This window comes from Geotrypetes seraphini, chromosome 9, assembly GCF_902459505.1.
Source record: "Geotrypetes seraphini chromosome 9, aGeoSer1.1, whole genome shotgun sequence".
In the NCBI taxonomy this organism is placed as follows: domain Eukaryota; kingdom Metazoa; phylum Chordata; class Amphibia; order Gymnophiona; family Dermophiidae; genus Geotrypetes; species Geotrypetes seraphini.
Window position 1 is genome coordinate 85,811,270 of NC_047092.1, and position 13,304 is coordinate 85,824,573.

Sequence of the window (13,304 nt, forward strand, 5' to 3'; positions counted from 1 at the left end):
GACCCACTAGTGGACGAACCTGGGGTGAGCAAACTCCCAAGGGAACAATCATTGAGCCCTGATCTGACGTGCAGGCTGGTCCAGAGGGCTTACTGACAAGCAGGGAACCCTCCAGAAGCAGACTTTTCCAAAAGGTCTGCGATCTCCCGCAGTCGGAGCTGTCCCTGCAGGAAACCTCTGCAGCACAAGGGCGAAAACCATGAATGCAAAGACTGTATATAATATTATTTTATGTAATTGTAAATCACTTAGCAACCCGAATAAGCGATTCATCAAATACTAATAAAAACTTGAAACTTGAACTTGAAACTGAAATTACATGAAATAAAACACAATCAGAAAAGACAAGCTCCTACAGCCTGGGTTGTAGGAAGAAAGACTGATGTTCACAGGGATAGTGATGAGGTAAAGGTGGGGGGGGGGGATTAAGCTTCTGAAGTTTGAGGCTTCCTACAAAGTCCTGGCGGATGGAGGGAAATAACCCACTGGTCCCAGAATAAAGTAGGATTGTACAAGAAAAAGAAAAAATATCCTTCTAAGGACTAAATGCACAATCCTGCTCTGGCTGATCCTTTGTTTTCCTGTAGCTCTTGAGTTTTTGGCATTCTTACCTCATTGCCTCTTTGTATTTCCGAATGAGTTTCTGCTTCTCTTCCTTCTCCTCCACCCAGTACTCACTTGGAATAACAAAATTGGAGGTGATTCGGCATTCTGGGCAGGACCTGCAAAATGATGAACAGATTGAACGGCAGAACTTCAAAAGTGGGGGTTTTTTTCCCTTTAATTTTTGTCTATAACACAGAAGAAAGCACCACTATACAATCTGAGGTTGATAATTTGCCCTTTAAAAAATGAAGGGGGTGGGGGAGCTAAAGGAGGGAGAAGAGAGAGAAATGAGAACATGACCATACTAAATCCATAACTCATTTTCTTTCACAACACATAACTGACTTTTTCTAGGGTCTCACGTGTATAAGCTAATGATTGCTACCCCCTTGGGTTTTGGCCAGGTGCTAGTGACCTGGATTGGCCACCATGAGTATGGGCTACTGGGCTTGATGGACCATTGGTATGACCCAGTAAGGCTATTCTTATGTTCTTATCTCATGATGTGAATTTCCTTGTCACCTGATTACTGATAATTAAAAAGTTAGTAACTGACTTCAAATTGGTTGTGTTGTACAAATTGTAATACAAATAAATGTCACGGGTGGGGGGGGGGGCGGGGAGGGAGATCAATTACTAATACATGCAATTGTACATATGGGTCCTACAGTACACAATACATGATAACAACCTTGGGACCTGCTGATAAAAAATGATCTCCTAAACGAAAAAAGCAATTTTTCTTTGCATATTTTCCCTAATTCTATAGGCAACTAGTTCTTAGTGTTCAAATTTATGTGCAATTTATAAAATAGTGTCAGTTATGTGTGTAACTTGTTAAATTAGATATTTACTGGTATCAACAGTCAATAATTGGCTATAATTGGTGTTAATTGACACTAATTTGCAGTTAAGCACATAACTGCCCTTAGCTGGTATTTTAAAGGTGGATGAGGCTTGATATATCTCTTTTTCTGTGAAGTTACATTCAAAGCTATTTACATATTTTAGACATGTACCTACGGTATATACTTGAATATAAGCTGACCAGAATATAAACTGAGGTAACCCTTTTCCTCCCAAAAAAGATGAAAAAGGTTGACTCTAATATAAACCGAAGAGTTAATGTTCAAGTGCCCTGCCCTGCCTGCCTGCACCCAGACCCACTCCCTTCCTGGTTCTGCACCCTGTCCCCCCTCCCTTCCTGCTCTGCCAGGCTCTGCACCCTGTCCCCCCTTCCTTCCTGCCCTGTCAAGCTCTGCACCTTGCCTCACCTCCCTCCCTGCCCTGTGCCCTCCACTGGGTCTGCTGTAAGATCTAGTGGTCCAGTTGAGGGTCGGGATAGGAGGGATGCCTCCTGTTCCAGTCGACTCAAAAAACTTTTACCTCCCTCCTGCCACCCCCGCATAACTTTAAAATCTCCATTGGTGCATTGGGCCAGGACAGAAAGGCTCCCCCTCCCGCCTCCTGTCCCAGCCAACTTTTCACCTCCCAAGAAAACTCGTGGCAGCTATTCACTAGCAGCTCTCCATGGGGTAGGAGTGCAGGAAGGTTGCTCCTGCTCCGGTATAAGAAGTCACGGTCGGCCAGGGAAGGAGGCGGGAGAGATCCCTCCTATCCCAGCCCACTGCTGGACTACCAGGTCTTAAAGCAGGAGTTGTGGAGGCCTGCATTAGGTTCGGATGGGAGAGGCGCTGACCCAAATATAAGCAGAGTCCCCCATTTATGGTCCAAAAAATCTTCACTTATATTTGAGTATATACAGTATTATGTATCTGGGGCAATGAAGTGTTAAATAACTTGGCCATGCAGGGGGAATCAAACTCACCACCTCAGGGTGCTGAGGTAGCAGTTCTAACCTCTAGGCACCTCCTCCATGCCAAGTTGAGCATGCAAAATCTATAGTTCGCAACTTCAAGGGAGGGTGTGGACCTGGAAGGGGTAAAGACAGGTTAGGTCTGTGTCTAGCACTTATGCGCACAGTTTATATATTACACTGGCCAACACTCATTTTTGTGCCTCTAATGTTAGACCTGTTTCTGGGTATATTTGACCTGCTGATTCCAAAAATAGCACCAGTTTTCTCCTATCAGATATAGTTTTTGAAAAGCAATCATGTTATTTCCTTCCCTGCTTTCCGGTACACCTTTGATGCTTTTTCTTAAATTATCTTATCTTTTTTCTTATTTTGCCTTCCATTTCATCTAACTAGCATATCTTTTGTTATTTATATTACTATTGTACTGATTACATGTGTATATGATATTGTATAGCAGTATTGGTTTTACCCCTTGACATATCACTGTCATGCATCCATTTTACTGCACTTTAATATACTTGGCTTGTGTTTGTTTTTCTTTATTTATGCCTCCCTTTAGGAAGCATTGACAACATTTGTAATGTTCTCTTCATATATATAAAACTCAATAAAATTGTTGAACTACCATATTTTCACGCATATTACGCGCGCGTTATACACGATTTTGACAAACCGAGTATAACCATGCGCGTTATATTCGTGAGTGCGTTATCCCCTTTTTTTTTTTTACATAGTTCCCCCCCCCGACGTCCGATTCACCCAGCAGGACTGCTCGCACTCCCACCCTGAAGGACCGCTCGCGCTCGAACACACACCCGCACCCGCACCCCCAACCCGAAGGACCGCTCATACCCCCACAGCCTTCCCTGATGTCAGAGAAAGGGCGGGACCGCCGGAACAGGAAGCAGCATAGACGCAGGGCTAAGAGAAGGGGCAGGACCGCCGGTAGAGGAAGCAGCAGGACGACTGTAGGCAGCTTCTACATGATGGGGATGGGGGGGAGGCTGTAGGGGTGCAAGCAGTCCTTCGGGGTGGGGGGGTGGGTGCGTGTGCGATCGGTTCTTCGGGGTGGGGGTGCGAAAGGTCTGCGGGGGGGGGAGTGAATCGGACGTCGAGGGGGGGGCATCAGGCTTTCAGGGTGGGGACAGGACTTCAAGGGGGGACAGGACTTCAAGGGGGAGAGGAGAGTCGGGGCAGGCTAAAGGAGAGTCGGGCTGGCCAGAGGAGAGTCGGGGTGGGCTAAAGGAGAGTCGGGCTGGCCAGAGGAGAGTCGGGGCGGGCGAAAGGAGAGTCGGGACGGCATGCGCGGTATATAAAAATTTATTTACATAAATTACAGTTTCCCGCGCGCTATACCCGTGTGCGCGTTTTACACGGGTGCGCGGTATATGAGTGAAAATACGGTAGATATAAGTTTTGAGATACAGAGCATATGCCATATACCACTCTTCACTCTGCTCGCCCATTAAAAAAATCAGGATATTTAATATAGTGTTTAAACTAATATCTTTTAAGGATGAAGGAAACATATTAAAAATTAAAAGAAAAGTGTACAACATGAAAATCTACTTATTTCATACCAAAAGCACAAGTTTATGATACAAACTTTCCAGTCATATGACACACAAGAAACTCCTTTTGTAAGACTTCTGAGAGTGGGATCTGCCAGGACAATCCCGCATAAGATTCCAACAGTAGTCTACCACCATGTGTGCATCCCATTTTCCTTGGTATCTGGCTTCCATTGTTTTTATGTGTTGGTGAAATCTTTCACCTTGCTCTTCACTTAAGTTACCAAGGCTTTCTGGAAAGCGATCTAAGGCCTAGATTCACTAAGCTTACTAATCGTGTCCCGACCAGTTTGTGACCCCAATCCGATTCACTAACCTTCCTCCCGATCCTATCATGCAAATGAGGGGAAATGGCATACAAAAGTAGGAAGGCAGCGATTCGCTAAACAAATTCAGGAACACAGACTGGGCTAGCCGATCAAAAAAGAAGCAACTGCTAAGGATAAGTCGCTCACGTCCTTGCCGACTGTCCTGCTCTCTGCAGCCCTGAAATCCTAGCCCCCAGTTATCAAAATAAAAAATAAAACCATCAAAATAAAACTGAAATCCCTGAAATATCCCTCCTCCCTGCCACCCTGTCTCTCTGCGAGCCCGTGGTTTTAACCCGCAGTTTTAAAGCGTGTTCTGTTCCGTTTACTGGGTAATACTGGGGAAGGCAGGACCTGTCAGAGCTGGAACAGGACTACCTCCCCTTGGGAAGGCGGGAGTACATATGCAGTCGGTGTCAGGAACTGGAAAGCCTAAGGATGGAGGTCGGCAGATTGAGGGTCAGGGTCCAGGAACTGGAGGGACTGCGCAACACAGAGGAGACGAACAGGTCATCCAAGGACACAGACGGAGCAGGCCCCATTGTGGACCAGGTGAGGGACCTCGAGAGATTCATCGAGGAGGCCTATAGTAGGAAGGTGGAGGAACAGGACCAGCAGCTGCACAGATGGATGTCGGCAGACGAGACCCAGGATCCACAAGGCGACACCGGGGAAGGACCTAGCGGAGGAACCACGCAAGAGGAGGAGACCGTGACTCACCGGGACCCCGAGGGAGAGACACCGCATTACACCGAGGACACGGACCTGAGACAGAGGAGGTTGCTGAGGAAAGGGAAGTTTGCTATTGTGGTGGGAGACTCGATCTTGAGAGAGGTAGATAGTCACGTAGCTGGAGGAAGGGAAGACCGGCTAGTGACTTGTCTCCCAGGGGCCAAGACATGAGACGTCACTGATAGGATCGAGAGGATCCTGGACGGAGCAGAGACAGAGGAGACTGCGGTGATAATCCACGTCGGAACGAATGATGTGAGCCGGAGGAACTTCAGCATGGCCACACTGACTGACCAGTTCAGGGCCCTGGGACGAAAGCTGAAGCGGAGTACCCGGAGGATAGCATTCTCAGAGATCCTGCCTGTACCGAGAGCAGATGCAAAGAGGCAGGCAGACCTCCAGGCTGTAAATGCATGGTTGAGGAGATGGTGCCAGGAGGAGGGCTTCCACTTTGTGAGGAACTGGACGTCCTTCTGGGGAAAGAGCAAGCTCTACCGGCGGGACGGCCTGCACCTGAGCACAGCGGGAACTAGACTACTGGCAGCCAATGTGAGGAAGGAGATCGAGAGGGCTTTAAACTGAGGAGAGGGGGAATGCCGACAGCTGATCTGATGTTGACGCTTCGGACAACAGTATCCAGAACAGATGCTGAACGGGCTGACTGCAAGGATGAAGTAGAGAGACCGGTGAATCTTATGATCAGACAGCGAGGGAAACACCAGGTAAAGGGAGCTTGCTGGGAGGAGACTAAGGGGCATGGAGACACAGGGGGACTGGGTGGCACGAGGGCGAAAGCTGAGGGCAATATAGGGGTGCCACAAGGCGAGGGGGATCAAACAGAGGCTCAAGGGATGATAGCCCAGGAGCGGGCCGGAAGGGCTAGAAAACCCAGAGGAAAAGCGGGGGAGTGGGGTGGCGGGAATGTGGGGAAACCGAAAGCTACGAGGGTAAAGGCTGAGGGCAAAGCAGAGGCACAGGGAACAGGAGAACTGCCCGAAATTCAAGGGGAGGCGGCCCAGGTAAATACGGAGGTGGAGGAAAAACGACGGGACCTGCGGTGCTTATACGCAAATGCAAGAAGCCTCATGGCCAAGATGGGTGAACTAGAGGTCGTGGCCAAGGGGGAGGAGCTGGATATAATTGGAATTACAGAAACATGGTGGACAGAGGAGAATCAATGGGATGTGGCGCTGCCGGGGTACAAGCTCTACAGGAGGGACAGGACCCACAAGAAGGGGGGAGGCATAGCACTATATATAAAGGACTCTATCTACTCGGTCGGGATGGATATGCATGGCAATGGCTGAATCGCTATGGGTCAAATTGCCGGGAAACAAGGGTGCAGGCATAAAACTGGGGCTGTACTATCGCCCACCTGGTACGCCGGAAGAAGTCGGACACGACTTGGAAGCTGAACTGAGACAAGAATGCAGGACTGGAAGTGTAACAGTGATGGGGGACTTCAACTACCCGGGGATTGACTGGAGTACGGGTCACTCCAACTGCACTAGGGAAACATGATTTGTAGAAGCTGTGAGGGACTGCTTCATGGAGCAACTAGTCAGGGAACCGACGCGAGGGAGTGCTACTCTTGACCTCATCCTAAACGGATTAGAGGGGCCTGCAAGAGGGGTAGAAGTGGGAGGACCACTAGGCAACAGTGACCACAACGCGATCAGATTCACATTAGAAAGGGGGACACCCACAGTAAGGAGGACCGCAACAACTGTGCTCAACTTCAGGAAAGGGAACTATGTTGCTATGAGGGAAATGGTGGGGAGGAAGCTCAGAAACATCCTTAGGATGGAGACTGTAGGAAGCGCCTGGACCCTATTCAGGGACACCCTGCAGGAAGCACAAAGAATGTACGTCCCCAGTTTCAGGAAAGGCGGCAAGAACAAGCGGTCAAAGGACCTGGTTTGGATCTCAACAGAAGTAAAGAGGGCAATAAATGACAAGAAAGTGTCCTTCCGGAGATGGAAAAAGGACCCAATGGAGGAAAATCACCAGACGCACAGGAAATGCCAAAAGGAATGCCACCGAGAGGTTAGAAAAGCAAAAGGGAAATACGAAGAGGGGCTGGCCAGGGAGGCGAAAAACTTCAAGGCATTCTTCAGTTACGTAAAGGGGAAGTGACCAGCGAGAGAGGAGGTGGGACCGTTGGACGATGGGGATAGGAAGGGAGTGATTAAGGAGGATAAAGAGGTAGCTGAGAGGTTGAACACGTTCTTCTCGTCGGTTTTCACGAGAGAAGACACATCTAATATACCGGACTCAGAGGAACTCATGAGTGGGGAACAGGCTGAAAAATTGGAACACATAGAGGTAAGTAAGGAGGATGTCCTCAAACAGATAGACAGGTTAAAATGCAGCAAATCGCCGGGCCCGGACAGAATCCACCCAAGGGTTCTGAAAGAACTAAGACAAGAAATAGTGGGCACAATCCAGCATGTTTGCAACCTATCCTTGAAAACTGGAGAGGTACCAGAGGACTGGAAATTGGCGAATGTCACACCTATCTTCAAGAAGGGATCGAGGGGTGACCCCGGGAACTACAGGCCGGTGAGCCTGACTTCAATTATAGGGAAGATGGTGGAAGCTATGATCAAGGACAGTATTTGCGAGCACATCGAGAGATATGGCCTACTGAGAACAAGCCAGCATGGATTCTGTAAGGGAAGGTCATGCTTAACGAACCTTCTGTACTTCTTTGAGGGAATAAGCAGTCGGGTGGACAATGGGAGAACCTATAGACATCATTTACCTCGATTTTCAAAAGGCTTTCGACAAGGTGCCACATGAAAGGCTGCTTAGGAAGCTGTGGAACCACGGGGTGGGAGGGGATGTGCACAAATGGATCGAGCACTGGTTGTCGGGTAGACTGCAGAGGGTCGGAGTAAAGGGACAATATTCTGACTGGCGGGGAGTCACGAGCGGTGTGCCACAGGGATCGGTGCGGGGGCCGTTACTCTTCAACATATTTATCAATGACCTGGAAAAGGAGGCAAAGTGCGAGGTTATAAAATTTGCAGACGATACCAAACTGTGCGGCAGAGTTAGGTCCATGGAGGAGTGTGAGGACCTGCAAAGGGACCTGGGCAAGCTGGAAGACTGGGCAAACAAATGGCAAATGCGCTTTAACGTGGAAAAATGCAAGGTCATGCATATAGAGAAAAAGAACCCGTTGTTCGACTACAAATTGGGGGGGGCATTGTTAGGAGACAGCAGTCTTGAGAGAGACTTGGGTGTGCTGGTGGATGCATCACTGAAGCCATCTGCACAGTGCGCAGCAGCCTCGAAAAAAGCCAACAGGATGCTGGGCATCATAAAGAGGGGCATAATAACCAGGACGCGGGAAGTCATCATGCCTTTGTATCGAGAGATGGTGCGTCCGCATCTGGAATACTGCGTTCAATATTGGTCGCCGTACCTCAAGAAGGACATGGCGGTACTTGAGAGAGTCCAAAGGAGAGCAACGAAACTGGTAAGAGGGCTGGAACACTGCCCATACGCCGAGAGGTTGGATAGGCTGGGGCTCTTCTCTCTGGAAAAAAGGAGGCTCAGGGGAGATATGATAGAGGCCTTCAAGATCATGAGGGGCATAGAGAGGGTGGATAGGGACAGATTCTTCAGGCTGAAGGGGTCAACAGGTACGAGGGGGCATTCGGAGAAACTGAAGGGAGATAGGTTCAAAACAAATGCAAGGAAGTTTTTTTTCACACAAAGAGTCGTGGACACTTGGAATGCGCTACCGGAGGAAGTGATCAGGCAGAGTAAGGTACAAGGATTCAAACAGGGATTGGACGGATTCCTGAGGGATAAAGGGATCGTGGGATACTGAGAGAGGTGCTGGGAGAAACCCAACCAGGTCGTGCATGTGCAGGACCGGAGGGTTAGGGCTTCGATGGGAAGATAGGACTCAATGGGAAACCAAGGTGGCAAGGGGGCCCCTTCTGGTGAGTCAGACAGGTCGTGACCTGTCTGGGCCGCCGCGGGAACGGACTGCTGGGCAGGATGGACCTATGGTCTGACCCGGCGGAGGCACTGCTTATGTTCTTATGTTCTTATGGTGACTGGGATCCTCTGCAGCCTCACCTTCTTCGAAGACACCCGATGCATCTAAAGCCCTCCTCTGGTTTTGAGTTAAAACATGTCGCTAGAGTCCACATTTAAGAATGACCAGATCAGGAAATTTTCCTCTTTCCAGACCAACTGTGAGCATGGAAAGAAAAACAAAAAAGGACCCCCCCCCTCACCTAGACCTGTTCTCGAAGCCGGGCACACCTTTTTACAGCCTATGCCAAGATAGATAGCACATATTAATCCAGATGAGAGCCAACATACAACTGTTAAAGAGAACAGCACCAGAGGCAAGAAGGGGAAGGAAGGCAGAAAGGGGCACGGAAGAGGTAGATATGCATAAGGCTCTTCATGCTGTGCCCAGGGCTGGGCTGCTTCGGCAGGAGTCTCTGGCTTTCAATGTATAGCTCCCGGTTCCCTGAACTTCATTTATACTCCTGTTGCGGAAATCCCGTAAGCTCCGGGAGTAACAGGCACTGACACCCAACTCCTGCAACATCCTGCGCATGCATCGCAATCTAGGCCTAAGTGACTGTGCAGATAATGGACTTTAACACTCATTTTGCAGGATCTGCAGGGCAAGGAAGAGGCACTGTGGATCAATTTGGAAAGAGGGAATGGTGAATATATTTACATTGGTGTGATATACAAGTCTCCTTCACAGACGGAAGAAGTAGATAGAGATTTAATAGTAGACATTCAGAATATATCTAAAAAAGGGGAAGTCTTGCTACTAGGTGATTTTAACATGCTGGATGTTGATTGGGGTATCCCCAGTGCAGGGTCTTCTAGAACTAGGGAGATTCTGGATTCTCTACAAGGAGAACTGTTCCAGCAGTTGGTAATGGAACCCACACGGGATGGGGTTATACTGGGCTTAGTGCTTGCATACAGGGAAAGTGTTTCTGATCTTATAGTGGATGATCATCTGGCATACAGTGATCACTGCATGGTACGGTTTAGCCACACATATAGCCTACTACTGCACCTACAACCCGCATGTATAGCCTGATATCACATATATAACCTATCACCGCAGGTATAACCTTCCACCACATGTAAAGCCCTCCACTACCCGATACGACTTACTTCCCTCTACACCTCACACAACATGGCAATTTTTAACAAACACCAACTACTCCTAGGAATATTGTACCTAATCTGCTTTAGAAGCTGGGGCAACGAAGACAAATCCCCTCAACCCATTCACACTTACCCCTCTTGGCACAGACCAGCCAAACTAAACAAATCAATAACCTCCTCCCCCAACTCCAAAAATACCTTCCAGAACAAGGCCCACTTCTAATCCCAGTGATAAACACCACCTGCAAACCATACAGAAACAAGACCAATAACAGAAACCTAAAAAAACTAACATACTCTGAAACATACGCTGAAACTCCAACCCCAACCAGCTACGATAGCATTAAAGGATACTATCTGAATACCCGTTCCGTGAGAAACAAAACACACATAGTATACAACTGGATTTTACAAACACAACCGGATCTTCTATTCCTGACAGAAACATGGCTGATCTCTGACACAGATGCTATCATGAAAGAAATCCTACCTTAGGGATACAAAATACTCCCACTATCAAGAAGCTGGAAAAAAGGAGGTGGCCTAGCGATTATATTAAAAGAACCCTTTAACTACACCAAGACAGATTCCAAAACTTCAGAAAACCTAGAAATACTAACTTGCAAAATCACTAATGCTCAATTAGAAGACTTACTGACAACAACTCTATTTTATATCCCTGCCAAAAAGTGCCAGATCCCTGCCAGAGAAGAATTCTTTGAATTCCTAACCATTAATACCCTAAAAGGCCAGTACAATCTACTACTAGGGGACATAAACATTCACTTAGAACAAAAGGGAAAGCCAGATGTAACCAAAATTGCCAACTTCCTAATGTCACTCGACTTCCCTATTCCAGACACAGAGATAACCCATGAAAAAGGCCACAAACTTGACATAGTTACCTTCTCCCAAAAAGAAATCCTAGACCCCAAAATACAATATTATACAGGGTCCTGGGAAAAATGCATCTGGTTGGACCACTATATTGGCAATTTCCACTTACACTGGCAAAAACAGAATTCCCAGCCGAAACACAAAAGCAAAAACTCGAAAACAATAACCAGCCGAGGTACTATAAACCCAACTGAATTCTGGGCCCACTATGAACTTCTCCCTATAACCAATGAAATACAGGAATTCCCTACAAGATGGAAAAAGTTTAGTAAAGAACTCTTAGACCAAATAGCTCCTTACCAAACATACAAAAAGAAAGATAGATCACCAAATGAATGGTTTGACTTAGAATTATTAACCATTAAACAGGAACTAAGAAAACTGGAGAGAATCTGGAAAAAAATGAACAAAGAAACAGATAAGACAACCTGGAAACAAAAAATGAAAACATACAAAAATATGATCAGAGAAAAACACACAAAACACTATGCACAAAAAATAGGTTTCAGAAAAAATAAACAGCAAAGAATTGTTTAAAACTAGTAAAAACACTAACAGACACAACAAGAATCCTGAAAAAGGACAATGAGAGCACCCCATCTGCCCAAGCCCTAGCTAACTTTTTTAAAAACAAAATCACAGACCTAAGAGCAACTCTATCAACACCCACAAACGATATCCTCCACTATCTCGAACCCCACGACCAGAATACCAGAGCAGACATGATCTGGGACCACTTCGAATTCCCAAATTGGCACCATTTCCTAAATTTATTCAATAAATACAACAAATCAAACTGCCTACTAGACGAACGTCCCCCTAAAATCATGACAATTGCCCCACCAGAATTCAAAATGGAACTATTCACTTGGCTAACAATAGCCCTTACAAATGGAACACTACACAAAGACATGAGTCACATACTGATTACACCTATCCCCAAAGATCAGAAAACCTCTACAACACTGACATTCAACTACAGACCCATAGCAAGCATTCCCCTCTTCACAAAACTACAAGAAGGATTGGTCAACCTCCAACTAGTAAACTACCTAGACAAATTTAACATCCTCAGCGAACATCAATCAGGTTTCAGGAAAGGATATAACACAGAAACGGTCATAGCCTCTATACTAAACCACCTCTATGATCTCTTCAGCAAAGGCAAAGGCAAAAGCGCACTGATTCTGCAACTAGACCTTAGCAGTGCGTTTGACCTAGTAGACCACAAAATCATGCAACTGTGCCTTGACGCAATGGGAATCTCGGGAAAGGTAAAGAAATGGTTCCAGGAATTCCTAACAAACAGATCCTACCGAATAGCCAGCAATGGAAATCACTCCAACCCATGGAAAAACGCGTCAGGGGTACCCCAAGGCTCCCCTCTATCACCTACATTATTCAACATCTACATCCTTAGGTCACCGACTACAAAAATTAAACTTAAAACACTACATATACGCAGACGATATATCCATCCTAATCCCCTTAAATGACATCTCAACTGAAATTATAGACAACCTCTCACACACAATGAAAGAAATCGAAGAATGGACCACCAACTTCAAACTGAAACTAAACACAGAGAAAACAAAAGCCCCAATGACAAAATAACTAGAACATCATTAAAAATAAACGACCACGATTATCCGATTTCCAAAACCATAAAATTTTGGGTATCACATTAGACACGCACTTGACCATGGCTAATCACACAAACTTAACAGTGAAGAAATGCTTTTATACACTATGGAAGCTAAGGACTATTAAAAAATACTTTGACACAACATCCTTCAGGTTACTGGTGCAATTACTGATCCTATCCACCCTGGACTACTGCAACATCGTCTATCTGGGTATCTCACAAAAAACAATAAAGAAACTGAGATTAGTGCAAAACACTGCAGTTCGCTTAATCTTCGGACTGAGAAAAAAAGACCACATTAGCCCATACTACAAAAAACTGCACTGGCTACCAATGGAAGTGCGAATACAGTTCAAGTTTGCGTGCATCTGCTTCAAACAAATCTGGGGCCTAGCCCCTTCCTACCTGCAAACACACTTCACTCTACACAACCCCACACAAACAACCAGAAACAAAAACATCTTCGCCTATCCTAAAATCATTGGCTGCAAATACAAATCCTTCCTTGACAGAACCTTCATGTTCCAAGCTAACAGACAACAATCCTGGCTGGGAAACTACAT

The 13,304-nt window shown here is 46.5% G+C and overlaps 1 protein-coding gene across 7 annotated transcripts in view; it reads right to left on the reverse strand.

The window, feature by feature from the left end:
* The window catches only part of MKRN1 (makorin ring finger protein 1), a 552,914-nt gene that overhangs the window by 193,614 nt on the left and 345,996 nt on the right, over positions 1-13,304 (reverse strand). For all 7 annotated transcript variants that reach the window (XM_033959770.1, XM_033959768.1, XM_033959766.1 and 4 more), the window contains one exon: positions 612-722. In XM_033959770.1, coding sequence (XP_033815661.1) covers positions 612-722 — 111 coding nt within the window. The remainder of the gene's footprint in view (positions 1-611; positions 723-13,304) is intronic.